This window comes from Tenrec ecaudatus, chromosome 10 (assembly GCF_050624435.1).
Source record: "Tenrec ecaudatus isolate mTenEca1 chromosome 10, mTenEca1.hap1, whole genome shotgun sequence".
Lineage (NCBI taxonomy): Eukaryota > Metazoa > Chordata > Mammalia > Afrosoricida > Tenrecidae > Tenrec > Tenrec ecaudatus.
Genome location: NC_134539.1, coordinates 121,702,543 through 121,726,239, shown reverse-complemented (window position 1 = coordinate 121,726,239; position 23,697 = coordinate 121,702,543). Strand labels below are relative to the sequence as shown.

General features: G+C 61.5%; 2 protein-coding genes across 8 annotated transcripts in view; both read right to left on the bottom strand.

The window, feature by feature from the left end:
• Positions 1–300: 300 nt before the first annotated feature.
• TBX2 (T-box transcription factor 2) lies at positions 301–9,080 on the bottom strand. The gene is made up of 7 exons (XM_075561489.1): positions 8,374–9,080; positions 7,068–7,335; positions 6,048–6,194; positions 4,948–5,024; positions 4,693–4,856; positions 3,662–4,299; positions 301–1,637 (listed from the first exon to the last, which is right to left on the bottom strand). Exons 1-7 carry the CDS (start codon positions 8,769–8,771, stop codon positions 1,185–1,187), a joined length of 2,145 nt encoding a protein of 714 aa, XP_075417604.1. The 5' UTR covers positions 8,772–9,080; the 3' UTR covers positions 301–1,184.
• A 6,665-nt stretch (positions 9,081–15,745) lies between these two features.
• BCAS3 (BCAS3 microtubule associated cell migration factor) overlaps positions 15,746–23,697 on the bottom strand; it is a 553,715-nt gene continuing 545,763 nt past the window's right edge. For 5 of the 7 annotated variants that reach the window (XM_075561479.1, XM_075561480.1, XM_075561483.1 and 2 more), the window contains 2 exons: positions 19,733–19,823; positions 15,746–16,533 (listed from right to left, as the gene is read on the bottom strand). In XM_075561479.1, the coding sequence (XP_075417594.1) occupies positions 16,497–16,533; positions 19,733–19,823 (128 nt within the window). In that variant the 3' untranslated portion in view covers positions 15,746–16,496. The remainder of the gene's footprint in view (positions 16,534–19,732; positions 19,824–23,697) is intronic. The other 2 variants (XM_075561482.1, XM_075561484.1) reach the window with 1 other exon arrangement.

Sequence of the window (23,697 nt, the reverse complement as noted above, 5' to 3'; positions counted from 1 at the left end):
GGGTTCCCCCACCCCGACGGGTGCCCCATTTCCGTGGTGCTTCGCTAGGCTCCGCCGCCCGCAGAGGCGTCGTGTGCAGGGTCGCACCGAGCGCCGGCGGCCAGCAGGGGGAGCCCGGCCGGCGCGGAGGGGGGGGCGGCGCGAGGCGGGTCGGCGCCTCCGGGCACAGCCGGGCTCCTCGCCGGCGCCGCCGGACCCGCCGGCCTTGCGGGAGGGGGGCGCCCTCCCCGGCCCCTCCCTCCAGCCCGTGCATCCCGCGCCCAGCCCCCGCGGCCCACAGAGCGCACAGCGCCGTTCACTTCGCATTGCAGCGTTTTATTGTTTTCTCGCGGTTTTGTCGTTCGTTCTCGCTCCGCAGCGGAAAGTGAAACCCTGAGGTGGAATCCGCGGGCCTGGCGAGGGCAGCCCGGGCGGAGGGGCCGGGGGGCCGGCGGGGCGAGGGCTCCGAGGGGCGCAGGGCCTGCGCCTGCGGCCCCAGCCCCCGGCCCTGTACAAGATAGATGCTCATGTCAGATGAAAAAATTTTAAATGCTAGAAGTTAATCTCTAAATAGTATGTACACAGCAATGTACACCTTTGAATAAATTAATACCAATTTGCATATTCTGGGAACCTTAAAGCTTATTTACACAAATTACCATTTATTTCATAAATATCTTTTTTTCCCCCCTGGGGACTCAAGGCAGGTGTGCCGCTCCCTCCACGGACCCAAGGATGGGAGGGGTGGCTATCTCTTAGGGGAGGAGATGGGGGCGGGGCCCCCAAAGGGCAGGGCGCCTCCTTAGCGCCCCGAGCCCAAGACTTTCACTGACGTCAGTCATCCCAGCCCCCCACGCGGTGTAGGCCAGAGGCCAGGTGCTGTGGGGCTGCGTCTGGGGCGCTCACCCCTGGAACCTCTGGGTCAGGCTGGGGTGGGGTGGGGGCAGAGAGGGCCCTGACCAATGTCACCTTGACACGGGAATAGATCCGGACCGAGCGCACTGGTCCGGGCTGCCGGGATCCACGTCAAAGCCCAGGAAGCTGTCCCAGGCCCTGATGGCAGGACAAGGCTCCGTCCGGCTCCTGCAGCCCACCTCTGCTCCTTTATTTAAATAAATACCCTTTCTATGCCGTGCGTGTCCCAAGCAGCAGGGCCGGCGGCCGGGGAGGCCTGCGTGTAGGCGGTGGCGCGGCTGGCCGGGTCCTCATTTGGGCGATTCCCGGCCGGGGGAGAGGGCTCGCTGGCTCTCCAGCCCACTCACCAGTCTCTGGATGCTCTGCAGTTCACTGGCCGCCTCCTTGGCTGAGCCGCTGGGCGACAGAGCACCGCGGGGCGGCGCCCCCCCTTTGCGGAGAGCCAGCTCGGGCAGCGGGCTGGGCTCCCGGCTGTTGCCACCCGCAGCCTTGGAGCCTTCGGCGGCCAGCCCGGTGGTCAGTAGGCTACTACTAGGTGGGATGGTGACCGGGATCTGATAAGGGCTGAAGCGCAGGCGGGGCCGGGCACTGCCCAGGAAGGGGCTCCGGGACAGGGAGCCGGCGGCAGCCGCGGCGGCGGCGGCCGCACTGGTGGCCGGCAAGGCGGAGGCGGCGGCGGCAGCTGCAGCCATGTAGGTGTAGGGGTAGGGGAAGAGGCCTCCGAAAGTGGGCATCGGGATTCCCTGGAGAAAAGAGAACAGGGCAAGGGTGAGGCAGCCTGCAGGAGGTGTTTCCTGGAGGGTGGGCTGGGGGCAGATAGGAGGTGCTAGCTTGGGGAAATTTTGCCCTGCTGCTGTGGAGCCATCAAAGCATAGCTCTGTTAACTACACTCCCAGACAGCCCACGCAGACCTGACCAATGTGCCTTCCTGCCTGCTGTCAGCACAGGAGCTGCCTTCAAGCAGAGAGGCTAAAGCCCGGGGCCATCAAGCCCTGTGCTGGCACTGCAGTAGAGATGACTGAGGGAAAGTGCCAGGTGGCTGAACTCAGGCTCACGGCCATAGAGGGAAGAAACAAAGAGGCATAGGACCAGGCGGCAAAGGGCAGCTTGGAACAGGGTCCTCCCGCCTCTCCTGACTACAGATGCTCCCAAGTGCTGGAAGTCACCAGCAGGAGCAGGGAGTTTGGTAAATTCTCTTCTATCAGCCTACCTGCTGGAAGGTGTGTGTGGGGGGGGTGTTTCTGCTGCCTGGACTAGGAGGAGGGAATGATGCCAAGCCAGTCAGTGACTGGCTTGAATATTCTATAAAGACTTCCTGGTGGTATCCCAGGGGCACTGAGGAGGGAAGGCCAAGTCTTCGCCCAGGGGGAACACGGGCCAGGGGCAGGAAACACTGGGCCAACAAGGCCTGTGTCCATGAGGTCCAGCTTTTGGATTCTCTGACCTTTGAGATGATGGCTCCTTCCCTAGAGAACAAGCGTGGTGGGGGCAGGCGGATGTGCTACTGGGACCCTCAGACCTGGCTTATTCGGGAGTGAGCACATTGCCTGCATGAGAACTGCAGCCCTCTTGGGCATTCCAGACCTTTAGGTATGGCCTTGCCTGAAGGAAGGAATAGGGAATGAGGCTGCCGATCTCCTAGGATTTGGCTCTGCCTGATGGTCAAGGGTGCGTACCTCCTGGGGCTGGGTGGCTAACTCACCTTGCACCTGCCCCCTGACTAGCAGTCCCCACTGCCCGCTATCTCTGTGATTATTGTTCTCTCCAGAGTTGGTTGAGGGGCTAGGAAACATCACACACAGAGACCCCCGAGGCCCTGGATTCTACCTTCTGAAGGCACCCTTCTCCAGCCCAGGACCCCAGATGTGTGATGCTGCCATCTCCACACCCCTGTCACTGAGCTCTGTTTAAAATTCGTTTTAGAATATCCCCCCACTTTAACGCTATTTGCAGCTGAACCAACTGAATATTGGAACTCCTATTCCCCCCCCTCCACCCGAGATAAGATCTCAAAGGTTCAATTTGCCAGAAACCTCATAGGGAAGCAAATGAATGAAGAGACTCCAAATCTTTCCACAGGGAATATTCCACCCAAGCAACCCAAGAGGCTGCTTTCCACACCCGATAGATATCCTTAGTTTGCCCATGGCACATTTTCATAAAATCTCCCCTGGGGGCTCAGAATTTTAACCCGGGCTTCCTGAGCTGAGCCCCATTCCCTGAAATGCGACAAAGACTCAGGGTGCTGGGGGACCTGAGGAAGGAGGAAGGCCAGGCTTGATCTCTGTCAGACTGGAGAGCTTCCTGCAGTCTTCACAGGATTGGGCATTTGGGTGGCCAGTCTTCTAGAAAACATTGCAAACCTTTCTCCTTTCGTTGTCTAGTCATCCTGACCTTTCAGGATCTGGAGGGAGCCAGGAACTTCAGTTTCCAATAAAAGTTCTCTGAGGCTAGGAAAGCGTGTCCCTTCACAAATGCCAGAAGCCACTCCAGTCTGCCAGAGCAGGAAGGGGCACCAGGGAGAATACTGGAGCCTAGAGAGGGTCCAGACTAGACGAAGGTCACACAGGAGTCAGAAGTAACGACTTGGCCATAGTCCTAGGCCTGTAGCCTCAATCTCCCAGGCCCCAGCTGTGGTGGAAATCCCCGATAGGCTACTCTGCAGAATTCAGCTGCTGGAGGCCCTGAGAGCAGAACCCATTCTTGGGGCTGGTGTGTTTGTGTTTCTCCTCCCTCCACCCTTTTGCCACCAGAGCACGGGCCTTACCTGAGATGCCAGCATGTGCTGGGAGAGGTGGAACGGAAAGGGGGCAGCGGTGCCTGCTGCGCCAGCTGTGGGGCCCAGCCCGCCTGTGTCCAGGCCAGTGGCCCCAGGCCCTCCGGCTCCACCACTAGCGCCGCCAGCTACCGAGGCCAGCAGGTGACCCATCCCCATGGCGGAGAAGGCGCCAGGGCCCATGGCAAATTGTCCCGGGTGCAGGAAGAGTGGTTGGCCGGCTCCTAGAGGCCCAAAGAACTGCTGCCCGTGCAGGTGGCCCGAGAAAGCCAGGCCAGGCAGGTGTCCCGCGCTCAAGGGGGATGCACTGTCAGTCTGCACCACCAGCGGGGCCAGGCCTGGCTCCTTGCCCTCGCTGGGCTCCCTGCGCCCCTCATCCTTCCGCCGGGTCTCCGCACGCTCCTTTTCCAGGCCCCGAAGGCCAAAGGGCCCATCCCCGCCACTTTCAGGCGGCTCCTTGCCCCGATCGGGGCTGCGGCTGCGCCTCTCTCGAGCGCGCTCCGGTTCGTTCAAACGAGCGGGGCTGGCGCCGTCCAGGCCCGGGCTGCGGCCCAGCGCGGTCCCGGCCCGCTCATCCCCCGGCCGCTCAGGCTCAGGGTCGCTGTCCGCAGCGCACAACTTCTCGTCGGCTGTAGGAGAGACGAGTGGCGGATCAGTGAGGCCGGGATGGAAACAGACCAACCCCTCTCCCGGTGGGTGCGCGCCCTTTGGGGGAGACTGGTCAATTCCTGCTCTTCCGGAAGGCTTTCTAGGTCCTAGTTAGGCGCGGGCAGCTGCAGGTCACCTAATCCCAGACCCGGTGTTTATAATGGGAGGGATTGTGCCCTGGAGAGGAAACCGCAGCGCCACAGGGTCACACAGTGCTGGAGGGGCCCTGCCCAGCGGGCAGCTCTACCCTCCGCGGCTCCCAAGGACCACCCTCGGGAGGGAGTGCTGGGTGGACGCCCCAGGCCAAACCCCTACGCGTCCCACCCCCGCCCCTGCGGCTCCCCCGTCCCCAGGGCCTCGCTGCGGCCCCTCACCTCGGGCCCGGTGCAGGCGCAGAGGGCTGGGCGCGGCGCCCGGCGAGGGTGGCGGCTCCCGCGTCGGGGGAGGGTCGCAGGACGAGGCATCAGACTCAGCGCCGTCGCGCTCGGGCTTGCAGTGCTCCTCGTACAAACGCAGAGACGGCAGTGTCAGCTGCTTCCTGGGGACAAACGGGGAAATTAGTTGGGCGCACCTCCCTGCAAGTCCTGCCCACCCTGCACCCGCCGCAGGGCTGCCCGGCCACCCCTCACCTTTTCTCCCGCCGGCCATTCCCCGTGTCCCTGAAGCCCTTCGCGAAGGGGTTGTTGTCGATCTTCAGTTGCGTGATCTGGGGGGATGGAGGCGGTGCGCTGGGTCAGACCTAGGCGCTTCCAGCCCAAACAAGGTCTAGGGAGGCCAGCGGCTCGCAGCCACCCAGGGGCAGGGGGGTGGGGGCTGTCAGGGGGAGGTCACACGGTCCCCTCCGCCGCTGGGGCCTTCCTGGGATGACTGTCCCCAGCCAGGCTGGGCTCAGGCTCGTGGAATGTCACAGCGTCTCTACTCCAACATAAATCGTATTCGAGCACTAACCCCCACAACACGTACACACAGGTCCAAAGCTGTAGGCACAGCTTGCTACACAAACACAGTCCGCGCTGTCACGCAAGGATCAGGGACAGCGCACACAGCCCGCCAAAGCAAACCATCGCATGTACAGGACAGAACAAACAAGCGCCCAGGGAAACCAAAGGAAGTCACACGCACCCACGGGCAGAATACCGCCAGAGAGAGAGAGAGAGAGAGAGAGAGAGAGAGAGAGAGAGAGAGAGAGAAGGCACAGGGTCGGCCAGCCTGGTGGGGAGCAAGCTGTGGGGCACTTGAACGAGGTGGGCTCCTGGACCAGTCCCAGAGCAAGAGCCTGCGGTGCTTGGGGGACAGTGTTGCTTAGCCTGCTCTTTGGCTCCCCCAGGGAGATGAACACTGGGCCCCAGTCCCTCATTCATTCGCAAAGCCAGAGCAGATTGCCCCGGGCACCTCTCTTCCTTTGTTCCCACCCCGGAGTCAAGAAATGATGGAATAAAATGTAAAAATGCCAGTCGCTGGAGCCTCTACTAATTGCTAAGTAAACGTCTCCACCCCAACGAGAGCGCCCAGCTGTTTGAGCGAGCGCCTGGGGGAGCGTGTGTGTACAAGTTGTGGACCTGGGAGGGCTGGCAGGATGGTGGTGGGTGCTGCACCTACGGATAGGAAACCTGGTGCTCAAGAGTGGGTCCTGAGCGTCATGCTAAGAGGGTGCAGGGCCGGGTGTGAGTGGAGGGTTGGCGCCTGCACGTGTGGCCCGCCCGCCCCGCCTGCCCGGCAGCCCGCACACCTTGTCGTTCTGGTAGGCAGTGACGGCGATGAAGTCTGTCTCGGGAAACACATAGGTGCGGAAGGTGCTGTAGGGCAACTTCAGGATGTCGTTGGCGCGCACGATGTGGAAGCGTGGCTGGTACTTGTGCATGGAGTTCAGGATGGTCTGCGGGGAGCGCGGGTCAGTCAGCAGCCCTGGCCAGCCCTTAGCCTGAGCATTTCTACTGAGGGGTGGGGTACCTCTTCCCTCCTTCCTGTCTGGCGCTCCATTTCTCTGGGTTCTGTCTTTCTCCACTGCCTTCCTTGTTTTTCTCCTGTCCTGCTGCTGGTTTTCTCTCTATTTCTTTTTCTTCTATTTTTGGGCTCAGTAACCTTTCTCACCATTCCTATCTCTTTTTACCTCTAAATATTAATTTTCTCCACAGTTGAAACCCAACCCAAACAAGTCCCCCAGCACCTAGAAACCTAATGGGAGAAAGACCTCGCCACCTTTCCCTGGGAGGGAGGGTCCCCTTTCCCCATGGACCCCATCCCCACTGGCTAGCGCCTTGGCTAGAGACAGGAGAGAAAGGGGAGACCTCCGAAACTTACTCCTTCCTGATGGGGCCTCTCAGGATGGGCCTGATTTAACTTATAAATCCTTTCGAGAGGGTGGGGACATTAGGCTTGGGAATGACAAGGAACCAGCCAAGGCCAAGGCTGTGGACAGGTCTTCCAATCTCAGCACTTCACAGATAATGAGGAGTGTGACATCCCCAGACACAGGGCATAGGCTACCTGCTACCCCCAGTCCGGAACCTGCCTCCTGTCTGGCCCTGAAAACCCTGACCCCAGCCAAGGTCATGGAGCTTCCTGCCTTCCTCCAGCCCTGGGGAAAAGAACTCCCTAGGCCAAGGCTCCCTGGCTAGGCCTCAGGGCTTTGAGCCCCATTCTGGGGGCTTCTCTAGGCCTCTCTGACAGAGGGTGAAGCCCACATCTTAGTTCACCCTCCAGACACTGGTGTGCAGTCTCAGACCCCCACCCCAAACCACACACTCACAAAGCCATGCTTGTCTGAGATGTTGTTAGTTAGCTTCAGCTTGTGGAAGGCCACGGGTTTGGCCATCCACTGTTCGCCTGTGGCTGGGCTGTCTGGGTGGATGTACATGCGTTTGGGCATCTCTGGATCAGCCTTGCCTGCCACCATCCAGCGAGAGTTGTGGAATTTGTAGCGGCAGTCATCAGCAGCCACAATGTCCATCAGCAGGATGTACTTGGCTTTCTTGTCCAGGCCGCTAACCCGAACCTTAAAGGGGGGAAACATCCGCCTGCAAGAAAAGTAAGGAGAGGGAGCCACTGGAACCTGGTGTTTCTCTGTCTGCTGTCCTCCCTACTACTGGGAGAGAGGTTCCCCATGCATGCCCTTGAGCTTGCTGTCCCTTATCACTGTCCTTGTTATTCCTTGGAGCTCCCATTTCTGCTGTCAGCCTTACATTTAGAAGCACACCCCACGGAACCCCCATCGTCCAGATGCGCAGCTCTCCAGACCTTATTAATAATGTCCCATCTGAGATGAAAGCTGAGGCCCCGGAAACAAATCTAAGCCCTTTGGAAATCCACACATTTCTCCGGAGTCTCCCCTCAATCCACAATGGGAAGGGTTCGAAAATAAAGTTGGAGGATGTTTTAGGAGCTGGGTTACAGAGCTGAAGGGCCCCTGACCATGCAGTTCGGGTGAAGAGGGTGAGCCTGAGGCCTGGATTCTCCACAGCTTAGTGGAAAGCGGAGGGCTTGGGAACGCTGGCTCGCTTCTGGTTCTATGACCCGGAGCGGCCGAGCGTATCCTGGGCCCTTCACACGCAGCCCCGACAAGGCTTTCAGTTGAGCCAGGCAGAGGGGCTCCGCAGGCCTGGGGCTGGCTGTTCCGAGCTAACTGAACGACCGGAGGTCTGGGCGGGCCTAGCGGGACGTGGGACACGCGGTGGGCCCCGGGATCTGCGCAGGAAGTCCGGGAGATGCCGCATCTCCCCGGAATACCCAGCCGGACGGACCCAAGGCGGAGACCCACCAGAACCAGGCCACCGGGCCGCCTCTGCTTAGGGACGCAGAATGGCTGGGTCTGCTCTCGAGGCGTATATGTTCGCTTTATTTCATTGGGGGAGTGTGATGTTTCAGTTTCAGGAAATTCGTTCAAGTACCAAACGAGAAAAGTCAACTTCGGTGTCTGTGGAAACGAAGGGTGGCGTCCAGGCTGGAGCCGGGAGCCACCAGCCTCGGGCTCAGCACCGGTCGGTCGGTGCTGCCCGGTGGCCCCGCGCGCGCCCGCCCGCCCGCCTGCCCGCGCGCCCGCCCGCTGGCCGCCCTACCTCCCGGACTTGGTGATGACCATCTCGGTGCCCAGTTTATGGAACTGGTCCCACAGCTCCTTGGCCTCCAGCGTCACCTTAGGATCGTCCTCCACTTCGTCCTCGGGCTCCAGGCTCTTAAGCGAGCGCAGATGCGCGGCGGGCGGATGCGGGCCGAGTGCCGAGACGTGCAGCCCCGCCTCGGCCGCTGCCGCCGCCGCCGCTGCCGCCGCCGCTGCCGCCCCCGCCAGGCCGGGGTCGGGCAGCGGCTTGGCCAGCGCTCCGGGCGGCAGCGCGAGCGCCGGAAAGAAGGAAGGCTGCGCCGCCGCCAAGAAGGCGGACATGGGGAAGTCGGCGGGCCGCGGCGCGTGGAACGGGTGGTAAGCCATGGCGCTGGCCGCCAGCGCCGGCTCTCTCATCGGGACATCCGGCTCAGGCGCCCGGGGGCCGGGGCCGGGGGCGCGCAGCTCGGACCCCCGGCCCGGGCGGCGGCGCGCGCGGAGGAAGGGCGACCCGGCGGGCGGGCGCAGCGGCAGCTCCTCCCGGCTCCCGGTCCGGCGCCAGGCGAGGGGCGCTGGGCTCTGGGCGCGGGGGTGGCGGGGGCTCCGCGCGGGGCTGGGCTGGCCCGCTCCGGCGCCGGGGACCACGCGCGACTGGTTAGATCTTGTCGTGATCTCTGGAAAACTGTGACTATCTCACATGTCCTGCCCTGCTCGGATCCCCTGCGCTAACGAGCCAGGCCCCCCTTGATTGCTGATTTTACGCTTTTTGGACCAATTGTGGGTCTCCGGGGGCGGGGTTTTGACAGCTCGGGCCAAGCTCTGGCCGGGAGGGGGGGCCGGGGAGAAGGTGTCGGAAGCCTCAGCAGTAAGAAAACATGTCAACAGAATAAAATATTAACCAATGACGGGCCGGCGGGCCCTGAGACCCCTCCCCCTGCCCCGGCCCCCACCCTGCCGCCGGCGCCGCGGCTGCCTAAGCAGGGACCGGAACGCGCGGCGCGCCGACCCGAGCCGCCGAGGGGGCCTGATGCTGGGGGCGCCCCGGCCCGAGGCCTTGGGAAGGACCCCCAGCCGCTCGCCGGCCCCATGTACAAAGCATTGACAAAGCCCTGAGCGGAGAGGGGGCGCCCTCCTTCTCCCGCGCCCCGGCGGCCGCTCCGGCCCGCGCCCCAGCCTGGCCTCCGACCCCGCTCCCGGCCTCTGCGCCTCCTGGGGCCCCTGCGCTCGGGCACAACGGGGCTGGCGCGGGAAAGCGAGACCCATGCGCGGGCGAGTCGGTGGGCGCAGGCGGCGAGGTCCCGGAGCGGAACCCAGGTGGCGGGAGCCGGTGAGTGGAGCCAGAGCCCAGCCCTGCCCGGGCCGGCGCGAGCGGGCGCGGGACGTGGCCTCGCGCTCGGGAGACTCGGAGACCCCCGCTCCTAGCCCGCGCCTCCCCTCCGGGGACCCCTCAGGAGGAGCCTGAGCCTCGGCGGGCCGAGTGGCCGTCTCCGCCCCCGGCTGGAGCGCAGGTCCTCGAGGCTAGGAGGGTGGGCGCGCCTTCCGCGGGGGACAGGGCTGCGCGGCTCAGGTCCACTGCAACCCTCTGTCTCTCCGACCCGCGACCAAACGAATTTTCGCCGCATCCGGTACGAGAGACGCGAGTCTACCTTCGTCTAAGGCCTCCCTTCGGGCCGCCGCCCTTTTCCTCTCGCCGCTACTTTCCTAGAGTTTATTTCCGGCGGTCGGAAACGCTTGTCTCCACCGCTCTAGTGACCTTGTGGGGCTCCGCGTGTCGGAGCGCACCTGTGGTGGAGACCCCTACTCTCCTCCCCTGAGGACCTGCGTCCTCAGGTCACTCCCAATAGCCCTCGCGTTTGCAGGCTTGCGTTCGTGTGTGTGTGTGTGTGTGGCAGTGGCATTGAGGGGATGATATAGACCGAGGGGGATTTGCGCCCAGTGGGGTGTCCCCCACGGCCAGGCCAGTGGGACGGTCACAGGCCGACACTCGATGGTGCCTCCTTTGTCACGTTCGGAAGGACAAGGCAGACTGTGCTCTAGCCGCGGGTGACGCGCCTCCTTTCAACGAATACAAGTGCGGGCCAGTTGGGCCGGCGCAGGGCCGGTGTCTGCGTGGTGGGCGCACACCGCTCACCTCGAGCAGTGACCCAGACCGGCGGCTGCGCACCCGGCTGGCCGAGGACCTCGTGGTTGAGCGCCTGGATTTGACTAGTGAACTCCACGATCGCCCCTGAGGGTGAGGGCCCAGGCGAGAGCGGTTTGGCCTCTGCGACCTTTTTTCTGCTTTGCGGAGCGACCCGGCGCTCGGGCAACTCCCGGGCGCGGTGTGCCAGTGGGCGCCGCCCCCCACGTTTGCTCGGAGCCCTCGCTCTCAGCTGGGTAGTTCCTGCGTCCCCAGTCTCCGCCCAGAACGAATCCTTGACTCCAGTCTACGCAGCCAGAGCAGGATCCGTTGCAAATTTGCCAGGCAAAGTCCCGGGGTTCCGCCGGAGGTGGCGGTGGTCCTTGGGGAGAAACGTGCGTGTCTAGCTGTTGGCTAAGTCGGGTGAGGTGCCCAGATAGCGTTCAATTCAGGTAGCGCTCCTAGCTGAGGATCAAGTATGGGCCTGAGAATCCATTGATGCTTTTGCTGTGTGTGTGTGTGTGTGTGTGTGTGTACACACTCTCGGCACTTGTGTGCCCACTTAGGATGTGCGTTTTGAACATTTTCCCTGAGGAAGACCTGTATGCGGTTGGTTCCGGGGTCCCAGGCTGGGAGAGCGCCTAAGAAACCCGCCTGAGACGTGGAGTAGCCGTTCGTTCGGGACAGAGATTCCACCGAACCGAGGCCACCGAGGCCTATACTAATGTGGTCACTGGCTCTTTCCAGGCGCTCCGCGCAGTTCCCAGCTTGCCCTTGAGGGACCCCCTTTCCTACTCTGTCCCCCGAAACCATCCTGAGGCCCTCCTGCAGACGCTCCAGCTAAGGTCTCCTGCAGGGAATAGCTTTGGTTCTTGGAGAACCTGCACTGGGAAGGCCGAGGCAACCCTCGAGCGACAACTCCAGAGTGGCGCCTTCCGGCGCCCAGCTTTCCCTCGGCCCCTCCCCGCGTGGGCCTAGTCCCCCTCCCCCCTCCCCGGAACAAGCGCCCCTGGGGGGGGCTCCTCTGGGGCCGAGAGTGCGTGTCTCTTTAAGAGGCCCCGGGGGGCGTCTCGAGGCCGCCCGGGGCTGCGAGGGGGGGCCCCTGGGCGGGGGCGGCTGGCGCCAGGAGGCCGAGGCTCTCCAACAAAGCTCCGGCCCCTGTCACTTCGCATCGGCCCGGGCTGGCAGACGGGCGGGGGACGCGCGCTCAGCCGCCCCTCCCTGCCGTGGGCGTCCTGGGCCCGGGGCGTCCTGCGGGCGCGGGCCTGGGGGCTCCATCCGATCCTTTGCGCGCCAGTCCTCCCGCAGCTTCTCGCAACTACTGAGGACAGCGGAGGCCATCTGCGCCTGGGAGGGTCGCCATCCCTAGCCGGGCAGGGCGGCCCGTCGGTCCTTTGACCCTGAAACTGGGAAACGCTGCTGGGACCTTTCCCAGGTTGCGCCTCGAAGTCGCAGGGGTCCCCGCCCTGGTCGGGGTCTGTGGGACTGGGCGTGGCGTGAGTGCGCCCGCCTAGAGAGGGTGGCGGGAACGAGGACATGTGGCAAAGGGGACCTGCCCCGGGTCGCGTGGCGCTGACGAGGCGGGGCGGTATAGGAGCGTGGGCGCGTGTGCCCAAACTGAGTTCCGGTGACAGGTTCGCCCCCAGGCCTGTGACCAGCTGTAGGGGTGCCACAGCGTACGTCTGTTCCCGCCGTGGCTGGTGGCGTGTATATTTGGGGGCGGGTGAAGCACCCTGGCAGGCAGACAGTTGTGCTGGGTCCCGCTTCTCCGTCCGGAGCCTTGGCGCCAGCCCGCCCCGTGTTAGCCGCCGAGCTAGGCTCCCCCGCTGTCCCTGGCCTGGCCGGGGTGGGGGCCGCGGCCTCCGTGACCCCGGCCCACAGTGGTCCCGGCCATTTAGACAAATTGCAGCTGACAGGCGCGCAGCCTCTCTGGAGCCGCTGCCTCCCGTCTACTTCTTTCGGCCCCAATTACTCCTGTAGGGTCAGGCCAAGTGGCTGGGAGAGGGACGGCGAGACCCCTTTCCGGCCGCGACAGGCCCGGCCCATGCGCTAGGACAGAGGCAGCAGGGTTATTTCCACTGTGCGGGCCCCCTCCCTAGCCTTGCCTTGCCTTGCGGGCCAAGACCAAGGCGAGGCCCGGCCTGCCAGGTCCGGCCCTCTACTCTCCAGGGTCGTTCTGGGCCTGAAGCCACGGTTGGATGGCAGAGGCCAAGGGCGCATCCCAGTTGCGGGAATGTAACCTTGCTGGTCCTGTAACCCTGGGGAATCAGTCCATTATCTCCACCGCTCTGGGACCGCTGGAGCCCAGCGGTGGGCGAGAGATGCGTGTGTGGGCGGGCGAGGGATCAGGACTGGGTCTGGAGAACGTGAAGGCAGCTTGCGTCTGAGCGGCCTGAAGGCGAGGTTGGAGGTGGGAGGACCCCCAGGAGCCCACCAGAGAGGAGAGGAGAGGCGCGGGGCTGGGACCACAATCCCACCAGACTTTGAGTTCCACTTCAGAAACCTGTTGGCGAGGAGTGGGGCTGCACCCGAGCTCCCCCTCCCAGCCTCGGACCATGCTTCCCCATGCTCCCACCTGCAGCTTCTCCACATCCCTTGGCCTGGCAGGGGGTCTCCACCTCCCCTCAGTTGGCAGATTCAGATGCCCGGAGCCCAGAGGGGCAATAACTAACCCAAAGCCACATTTAGTGGTGGTAGAATTGGGAGGGGTCCCCAGAAATGTCAAACTGAACAAGCCTGAATCCACCCAGGCCTAGAAGGTGATGTTATTGCTATCCAACTTCCTGCCCCTGTTCCTTCAACATGCCCTCTTCCTTTGTCCCTGCCCCCACCGTTCCCAGTTCTGGGTCTGCCAGGGTCACCCAGGAAAGTCAGTAGGGGGTGGGACTCAGGCAGGGGGCTTGCCGGCTCAGGGGTGGCTGGGTGAATGGGATCAGCATCCTGGGGTTATGTGGGGCCCAGGACACCTTGGATTCTGGCCCCTTCTAAGGGCACGGCTGGACAGGGAGGCAGCCAGGCGCAGATAGGGTCAACAGACTAGCTGTATGGCTTGGTAACCTTGGCCAAGGCCATGTCTTTTTCTGAGCCTCAGGCTTCCCAGCTGCAAAATCTAGAAGAAACCTAGTTTAGAGATTGCCTCCTCTGTGGAAATCAGGGTTTCCCAAGAGGCCCATTGCTGTTTCCCCCTTGCTGTGAACTCACATGTAAACTGGATATACTGACTCGGGATCTACATTTTAACAAAAGCCCCAATTGGGGGTCTCTAAGAATCATCTTGGGGATCTTGCTAAATTGTCCATGTGGATTCAGTACATCTAGCTTGGAAATGCCCATTCTCAGCTGGGGGTGGGACCAGGCTGAACTGGTTAGAAGTCCTGGCGAGAAGCTGTTCCCAGTCTCAGGCCCCAGCTGCCTGTGGGGCGCCCACTGCCAGAGGAGCTGACACCCGGGCTTCTTAGAGCTGGGTGCCTGGATTAGCCGTGGGATCACTGGGCCCTTCCTCACATCAATCTCAGACAGGCCCCCTCCTTCCTGGAGCTACTGCTCCAGATTCCATCAGTGCCTAGGAAGCGATTTTTTTCCCTGCATAAAATTGAGGGAGCGTCCATGGTGATCTGCCCATTTAGCAGGCAGTCTTGTGAGGATCAGCAGGGTCACGTGACTCCGTGCAGTCACCTGGTAGGCCATCCAGGTGACGCCCTCAGGGAGGTCTGCCTCACTCTGAGGGGCAAGGTGGAGAGGGCCCTGGAGGTTATCTGCAGGGGACCCAGGCGGGCTGCTCTGGGCCCAGGGAGCATTAAGGTCCCCCAGCCGGTGGCCGGCTCTCACTTCCAGCTGATTACAGGCGGAGTCTATAACCTTCCCAATTAGCCAGGGGCCAGGCCCAGGGCCTCTCTGATAACCCCAGTGCTAGAAGCAGCTTGGGGCCAGCTTATCTGGCCTCTGTTATCCTCCCCTCCCCCCACATACTCAAAGAGTTGTGTGGCTGTGAGCAGATGAATAACCAGATTGTCCTGCAAGCTCAGCCTGCCAGGCCAGCCGGACACCCACCACTTTCCCTGAGTGGAGGAGGCCACAGCTGTTCTGCCCTCCTGGGGAGAGGGCTGGGCTGCCAGCGGGTTCCCGGCATAGCTGGAGAGAGCTCCTGAGTGCAAGGTCTTTGCCCCATCCGCGTGCCCTCAGGTGGGTTCAAAGGGGGTTGCCTTCCCAGAGTTCAAGACCTATACCCTGGGAGCCAGACCATGGGCAGAGTGCACAGTGGCCTGGTGGCACTTTCCTGGCACCCTTTAGATGGCAACACTGCTCTGGTGGGGGGTAGGGAGGGGTGGGACATGGTAGCCACCCAATGGCTCCAGTTCAGAAATGAGGAAAAGCTGCCCCTCTTAGTCGACGCAACTGGTAGTGCCCAGGCCTCCTGAGGTTTCCCAGCATGCCTCAGTCTGGCATGTGATTTCTTAGCCCACAGGCTCCCAGGCAGGAGGGACTGGCTTAGGCCGCCCTAGGCCTGGCTGTGTGTGCGGCTTACAAAGCCTAGTGTGACCAAGGCGCCTCTTCTCAATGTGCTCAGCTGATGTGGCAAAGGGGACCGAAGACTCGCCCTTTTCTCAGGTGCCCGGAGGCTTTTGAGAAGGGGCAGGCATTCTAGGAGCTGCTCCCCTCCCTCAGCATGTGCATATGGACGGTTGGGAGAGGGATAAATGGGGAGGTGGGGTTTGACTGTGAACTCCACTCTTGGCTGTAACATTAAACATCACCCGAAACTACACTTGGCTCAGTGGGTTTCCTTCAATCCTCCAAAGACTTGGCTTGTCTGGGGAGGCTGGACCGGGCATGACTTGCCCTGCGCCACACACCTGGTCACTCCTCTGCTAGTCTCCAGCTCTGGAATTGGGAGGGGGAACAGGAGCTTGTCACCCAGTCTTCATTAGACCCACCTTCAGCTGACCCCCGCTCTCATCTTCTGGGTTTGAAGAGAGGGGACTCAAATATAAGGCCAGAGGTATGACCGGTCTTGACCACATCTGGACAGGCTCTGAGCCCGGGGTGCCCCAGAGCTCACTGATTCTGGTGCCAGGAAGGAGAATCGAGGAAGGGTATCAACCAGACCCCACTCATAATGCAGAACCACGCCACCCCTTCCCTCAGTGCCTGCCCAAGCCCTGCTGGCGCTCAAGTGGTGGTGCTGAGGGGTCGGGGTCAGGGGCACATGGTCAGGCCCACAGGGGGCTCTGATCAACCTCTGAGGAGGCCCTTGGCCCCAGCAACTCAGGGATAGACACCAATCGCAGCGTGATTTATTGGACAAGACGTGCACTTTTTGACAGGGCCTCAGTAACCAGTTTCCCTCACTGAACAGAACCGGACCGGAGCACAAGGGCTTAGATATAAGACAAAAATAAGGAAGGGAAAGGCAGGAGGCAGGGGAGGCTTCTCCCTCCTCCTTCCTTCCCTAATACTCTGGGCCTCAGTTCTCCCCGTGATGGGGGAGGCTGGCTGACCAAGGGAAGCTGGGGGCAGTGAGTCACAGCCTGAAGTGGCTGGGGCTGGGGCCGTCCTGCTCAGGGTCAGAATGCCCAGAGGGGCCATTCACCCTCTCCCCACTCAGGTCCCAAGATCTGGGCACAGTCCCAGGCCCCCTGTGGGTAGGTTAGAAAATGCAAACTCGGATCCAATGCAGGGTGTCGTGTGCCAATGGTGGAGGGGGCTGGGCTCCTGGAGCCTCTCCTGTTCACAGCTCCTCGGCCCAAGTCAAAGGGCGCTGAGGTGCTTGGGAAAAGGGTGTCTTCTTGATCCAGAAAGGGTAAGCTTGGGGAAGGTTGCCGTAAGAAGAGCTGAGATGGGAGGGCGGCGTCTCCTCTTCCCTCCTCCAGCAGGGGAGTGGGCCGGCCAGGCAGAAGCAGGTGGCTGGTACCTATGGGAAGCTGGTAGGGAAGAGGCTGAGGGGCTGACTCTCGTTGGTGGGGAGTGGAGATCGGTAGCCATCGAAGTTTCTCGGGATGCTGCCGCTGGTGGACCCTGAGCTGTTACTCAGAGTCTCGATGCTTCCCTCTCGCTGCAGTTCTGCAAGACAAGGAGAGGCCAGGGCTGGTCAGAAGGGGTTGGGAGGGTGGAGGCACACCCTGGCCAGGCTGCCTGCCTGGGACCACCAATCTGGATTCACTTTCAGCTTTCCGCAGGAGGTTCCCCACCTGCTCCCCACATGGGTCAGGCGGTAGCATCGCAGGGACGGCTCAGAGGAGGAGGGAGAAGAGCCCTTGGTTGGAGGGGTTAGAGCACAGTCCTCCAAATTGGGGGCGGCCCAGCCCTTTAGGCCATGTACACAGCTGCCCAGCTGATCTGTGTGGGCAGCACAGGGCACGCGCCCAGACCCACTCACACACTGGTGCTCAGGCGGCATACTTCTTCAGCTCCACGGGGGGTGGGGGGTGTCTCCTGCCTTGGATCTCCAGGTCAGCCAGGCAGGAGGAAGCCAGAGCAGGGGAAGGCTGGCAGTGTCCCTGCCTGCGCCTACCCTGCCTGCGTGCCCTGGAACCTGGCTTACCACTCCCTGGCTCACTTGTTCTCACCCCTGCACACTGCCTGCTGCTCAGGCCTCGGCTCTTCTCTGCACCCCCTGGGCAGGGTCCTGTTTCCCTATAGGATGGAAGACCTAGTTTGAGGGGACTCCCTCCTACTGTCCAGAGAGAGCCCGATTGTCTGGACTACTTCCTGCCTCCTACACTCTTAGTTGTCAGGTTTCCGGGAGGTCCCTCAGAATACACATGCTCAGAGTGTCTATAAAGCAAGCAGAGAGCATCCCAAATCCTCTACCACCCTCCCTGGCCAATGCCAGCTGTGTGGTCATCTTGTACACAGTAAGTTGCTCCATCTCTGTCTGCAGTTGTCATCTGAACTGCCCGCCATGTTGCCTCCCCAGATGGGGACTTGGTGGTAGTGAACTGGAAAGCAAGCTCCTTACTTGCTGGGTGCTGGCAAGAGGGATTACTTCTTAGCGCTCTGCACGTAGCCAGTTTACTTACATGCCTCTACAACCCCTCCTCCTGGGCTCGGAGATGTGGGTGCCCACCTCCCCGGAGAGTCTCTAGATGTGCCGACCTGCAGCCAAGCCTTCTCCAAGGTCTGCCAGCCTGTGACTGGGGGGCCTTTACTGCCCACCTCAGGCCTGCAAAGCACTCATTTGAGGTCAAGGTCTGCTTAGCAGTTGAACTTAACATAGCGTTGGTTCAGGTCTTTATCTGCCATCTGCACTGGCGCCCAGGCCCCTGCCACCATACATACGTGACACAGCTGGCTTTGGTTAGGGAGTGGGTGTCAGCCTTAGCTCCTAACCACTACCATCCAGGAGCTAACCACTGACCCCCATCCTCTGCAAGCCATCCCCAAACGTGGGGGCTGCTCAGTAGCAAGAGCAGCATGGGGTGGTGGGAGGGGGAGGGGGCATCTGCACTGTCTTCCCTTGGAACTTCAGGCAGGGGACGCGGGGTAGGGGAGTGGGGTTTGTCTCTGGAGCCAACCCTGAGGCCCCTGCCAGGCAGTAGTTCTGGTATATGTGAATCATGGGCAGAGAAGAAGGCTGGTTCGGACGGCCTCGGACATTCAAGAGATGCTGCCCTTTGGGGCTGCAACCCTGGGGAACGCCAACAATTTTCTGGAGATGTATAGAAAGAAAGATGACTGCTGGGCATGCTCTTCTTGTCCCTATTGGGGCGCAGAGGCCACGGTGCCATCAAAGAATGGGAAAGCAAAGAAAAGATGCTAGATCTATATGGAAACTTCAGGCTCCAAGACAGCTCTGCCACTCCCTCCCCAGCCCCAAGCAAGCCAAGTTGGCGGTGAGAGGCCCTCCTTTGGTCCCAGAGGCCCTTGCCTCACGCAGGGCTGTCCCGGCACTAGGGGGCGCTGACAGCAGGGCCAGGAGGGCAGGAGACACACACACTGCAAAGCAAGGAAGGCAGGAGCTTCCTTGGGTCCTGGACAGCAGGCCCAAGGGAGAAGCCCCAGGTGAAGGAGCAGGAAAGGCTCCTAGGCTGGGGAAGAGGGTCCCTTTTCCAGAACAGAGGGACAGGCCCAGAGGTCTTGAGGTAAACCATCGACGTGGTCTTGCTGCCAAGGATGTGGAGGACACCAGAGCCCAGGACCAAGCATAGGACCCGCAGCGCTAGCCACGTCCGGCCCATCAGGTGACACTGCAGGGACGGCCAGGGGGCTTACAGGACGGATTTGCTGCTCTGTGGGGGTTTGCCCACGTGTTTCTGTCCATTGATTGTTGACGTGGTCTCACAGGGACCCATGGGGTGGCGCAGAACCGTGCCGCGGGGGTTGCTAAACTGTCACCTTTATGGGAGCAGGGCGCCGGGTCTTTCTCCTTTAGAGAGTGCTAGACTCTTGCACCTCTATGGCTCCCCTTTACCAGGTAGGTCTGGGGTGGGAGGGAAGCGGCAAGCCCACTGCCCAGGCTCTGCTGCCTATCTCTCGCATATCTTGGTCCCTCTTCAAAGTCAATTCATCCCTTCCAGCTGGCCAATGTCAGTGGCTTCCTACTGTGGGCAGCAGGGCTATGCATGGAGGTCTCAGACCAACCGCCAGACTGCCCCTGTCCAAGCCAACCCTCAGGCCGCAGCCACCTTGATGCATCTTCAACACCAACGGTAATCCTGTCTCCACGCTGCTTAAAGACTTCCTGAATCTTAAAGCCCTCAGGTAAAGTCTCCAACTCCTTCACACTGCACAATGGGCTGCCAGGAATGAAGGGCTGTGGTGTCTGTGCTCCCACTTCTCCTGGCTGCTGAGCAACTCATCACAGCTCTCCGGCCCACGGGGCCTGCTATCTCCCCCAGTGTCTGCCTCCCTGGCCCATGGGGCCCCCACAGACTCCCGCTGTGGCCTTTTAATGCTCTGGAGTACACCGTCTGCCCACAGGGTCTCCCAGGTAGAGACAGACCCTTGGGGCTGGGCTGGGGCCTGTGGCTTATTCACTGCTCTGTCCCCAGTGCCAACCCAGGGCAGGCATCCAGTGCTCACGAGATGCGGGAATGCCGTGGCCAAGGGTGGAAACCAAGTTGTTCCTGGGACAGTCTGTTGGGTACTTTGTGACACCTGCCTTCAGCCCAACCTTTTTCCTCCTCTTCCCTGCCCAGTCGGAAAAGGAGTATGTGTGGGCAGTGGAGGTGGCCCAGGGGGTGCACACAGCCTCCCCACTTCGAGGCAGCCCAGCAGCCCAGCCCTGGTAGCAAGCGGCAAAGGGAAAGGGTGGCCTTACCTTCCTCCGTCGCGAGCGCATGCTTTGTTACTGTTGGGGTGCTCACGGACGCTGGGCTGTTGGCATTGTTTTTTTTTTCCTTTTTTTTTCCCTTTTGAAAAGAAAAGCATTGAGGAATCTTTTTGGAACAGGTATGGACAACGACCGAGAAGTCTACTGATCCCGGCAAGCAGGTGGCGTGGGAGTGAGGAGACGCGGGTGGTCACACGGGGGTGGGGGAACAGGACGTGGGGGCCAAGCTCCTAGCAGGAGTTTCCCATCAAGGAAGGAGGGCAGTGACATGCATGTGGGGGAGCCGCTGGGACCGGCCCACCTTTGGGTCCCAGATGGTGAAACTGGATGACGGAGCCAAGACCCCCTTCGGCATGGGGGTGCAGGAGGGAGAGGAGCCACACAGCGCACATGAGAAGCAGCTCTGGGAATAGGGTGAGGAGGGCCGGGGCCCATGCACTGCCAGACGGGAGCCCATGCGGGTGGGATGCTGGGACAGGGAGGAGAGGAAGACAGACGCGAGTTTCCCGGGGCACCTCTGGGCCTTCGGACTCCTTGGCTTGTGGCCCAGCTCTAGGCTGCTGCCTTTCTTACTCACTCTTGAGACACCCCTCACCGCTGTCCCCCAGTCCCAGGACCAGACAGCTCTCCAGCAGCTGAGGTCGACTTGGGACAAGAGCGGGGCGACCTCTCCTTTCAGAGCCAGAGATTCTGGCCCCGGGGAAAGTGAACTGACAGGGGTTGCTCTCTCGGCCTGAATGTCAGGGAGGGGGTGGGAATGAGAAGCTGCTGGATACGTGGCTGGACACAGACCCCGACAATCTCCTCCAAACGCCCCATTCTCTTTTGTGCCTCCAGCTACCCCATCTTGCAGGCAGCAAACCCAAGGAGGCGTAAGGGGCCCTTCACGCTGGGTGCTGCAGGCCACCCGAGAGGCCGGTGCAGTCACAGCACCGAGATGATGAGAACTCTAGCATCGTGAAGCTGCTGCCCATCACTGGCGGTGCCCCCTCCCTCCCCAAGCTGGGTACCCCCCTCAGGACATGGAGACTATGGGATGAGCCAGAACTCCTGAAGTCAGTGAGGGAGCGGGCAAGGAGGGTCCGCACATTGACCCATTCACAGGGCACCTGCCCGCATTCATTCAATGGTGTCAGTGTGGGCAGAGTGAGTGCCAAGGGGGACACAATGGGAGGTCACTGTGAGTGGATATGGAGCCGCAGGAGCCCTGCCCCAGGGCTAGGGGCACACAGATGATGCGTACTGAGCCTCGTTGGCATCAGAGATGCGCACGGACAGGGCTCGAGGCAGCCTCGTTCCTGCCTCTGTGGCCTCTCCCTCTGTCATCACGCTTGCCCCAGGACCGCCCTCTTTCCTAGAGACACCCTGCCCCTGGTAAGCCAGGCAGGGGCTTCTCTGCCCCGGGAGGTGGCTGGGGGTCTCTGGTTCTGGGAAGATCCTTCCTGTCTCCAGCTGCCACAGGGAATTATCCAGTGCCAGCCTGTCAGAGCTGCATCCCAAGTGCCGGGCGGAGTGGACAGAATGGCAAGAGGGTGATGTACTGGGGATACAGGACCTAAGGGAGACCTGGGGAGAGCTGGTGAAGGTGAGGGGGGAGCCCCCACAGATGTAAAGGTCGACTTCAGGCTTGGCACTGCCTGGTAGCAGCCATACCTAGCCACTCAGGGACCCCTAGGGAAGCTCAAGTGTCAGGGACATCATGGGGAGACCTGGATCCAAACCCTACATGGGGCCGGTGCAGTGCTGTGGTTGTGGGTGCACGTGGATGGGGAGAAATTACTGGGGAGCCCTGATTCATCCTTTGCCCACTACAAAAGGGCCCAGCCCCTCTGGTCCCTCAGAGGCTCCAGCCAGCCCTGCTATGTCCATTTAGAGGCTCATGACGTTGCCCATTAAAGGGATTAGCAGAGTGTTTTTATGGGGCTTCGGCTGCAAGCACATGCCTCCCGTCTCAAGTTAACCACCCAGGCAGCCTGGTGGGAGTGGGATTGGGCCTGGGGACTGAGTAAGCCCCAGCACCCACAGCTCCACCGCTTCCGGCAGTGAAGAGGGAGAACATTTGAGAATGCCCTCCTACTTCACTGCCTTCGAGGGCTGAGGAGGTGGGTGGGTGCACGCTGAGGGCTCAGGACCTGCGTGGATGGGTGGGTTCAGGCAAGTGGTTCACCATCCAGGCTAGGCTGTGGGCACATGGGAGGCTTCTGACAAGTTACTCAACATCTCCAGCTCTCCGTTTCTTGAAGGTGAGGAAAACATCTACTTCACAGTGTGATGAAATCCTCCTCGGAGAGACTCACAGGTGTGTCTTGCAGCCACCCACCAAAGGTGCGCTAGCATGACGATGTGGTAGTGATCGGATTACCCCTCGGACGCCAGGACCCTCTCCCTGCTCTGCTGCCTGGGTCCCCATTAGCTTGGCCTCCATGTGCTTGCAAAGGATCCTTTGTTTTTAATCAAGAAATGGGTTGGGGAGGAAGATGGCGATGGTGTTTACAGCTTTTAATTTCCCTCCTTACTGGTTGCAAATACCCACGTCTAAGTTGGAAAATAAATTTCCAACCCTGTTGACATGCATTGATTTTCCTCCTGCACCCAGTTAGCAGGCACTGTGGTTAAGCCTTTCCCTGGGGTGGGCTCACTTGCCCCTCAGGGGAGCTGGGCGCAACAGAACAGCAGCCATACTGCCTGGTCGTGCCCAGAGCCTGCTCGCTGGCCACAGCTGGCTCAGGCCCGCCTCTAGGAGGGTTCCCAGTTGGAAGACAAGGGAGGTATGGTCCCTAAGAGCCGAGGGATCTGCAGCCCCTTCCCACATGCTCTGTGGTGGGAAACGGGGCCACAGGCCTGCTGCCTGTCTCAAGCAATCAATTTTGTCAACCAGGGGCCTACACCCTGGGCCTGGGGCTGGGAGAGCAGGGGACGAAGCAGGCGTGCCTGTGTTCTGGTGCTGGACCTGAGAGAGAGGGTCTGGAGACAGCCAGGCCTCGCAGCCACGACTAGGGCTTGTCTCACGGCAGGCTGGGCCTGGGTGGCAGAAGTTTGCTCAGCCAGCTTGCTGAGATGCCTCTGGCAAGCCCACCACCCTTCAGTGGCACACTGGTCCCCAGCCAGCCTCGGCCGGGCACTTCTCAGGAGGCTGCAAGGGCAGTGGCGGAGGAGGCAGCTGCAGGAAGGCGCTGCTCCTTCCCAGGCGGCCGTCACATCCACCTTTGCTGGCTGCCCGCTCCAAGCCTTCCTCTGAAGTGTGCTGGCACCCTCCTCCTCAGCGCCTCCCTCAGTCTTTGAGCTGGCAACACCGCCCTGGCCACTCAATGAGGGGTTCTCTTTGTCCACCTGCACAGAGGTCTTGGGAGGACAGGCTCTGGGGCAGAGGGAGCCACCATGTGTCCCCCCCTAAGCCCCCCTCCCCCAGCAGAGATTTTGTTCCCTTCCCAGGCATGCGTGACAAGGGACAAGGTCAGATTCGCAAAGTTCGAGGTGGAGAGGAAAAGGCTTCTTGTTCTGATAACAGGATTTCTGGCTTGGGCAGCGGGAACCAGGGGCTGGCTCTGGCCCAGTCAGCTCCAGGGCTGTGCGCCTCTGCCTCAGCACAGACCTCTGGCTGAGTGATGCCACAGACTTCTGGGGACGCTGGCCTGTGCCAGGCTGGGGTTCCCGAGAAGAGGTCTGTGGGCGGGCAGGCAGCGCGTCCCCTGGGTCTTTGTCAACCCACAGGGTCCTCTCACCATGCTCTCCTTCAGCCTGGCCCAGCTCGTGCTCCTGAGCCAGGAGCTAAGGGCACACAGTGTGCCCTGTGCATCCCTCAGCTCTGAGCGCAGAGGGTAAATCTGTGGCGCCCTTGGCTCAGGACTTCTGGGACCGCTTTTCACGCACAGGTGCCTAGCCCCTCATCTGAGGCCTGCGGGAGACCACAGATCCTCTGGGGAGCTGAGTGCCCTCTAGAAGGTGAGAGCTGG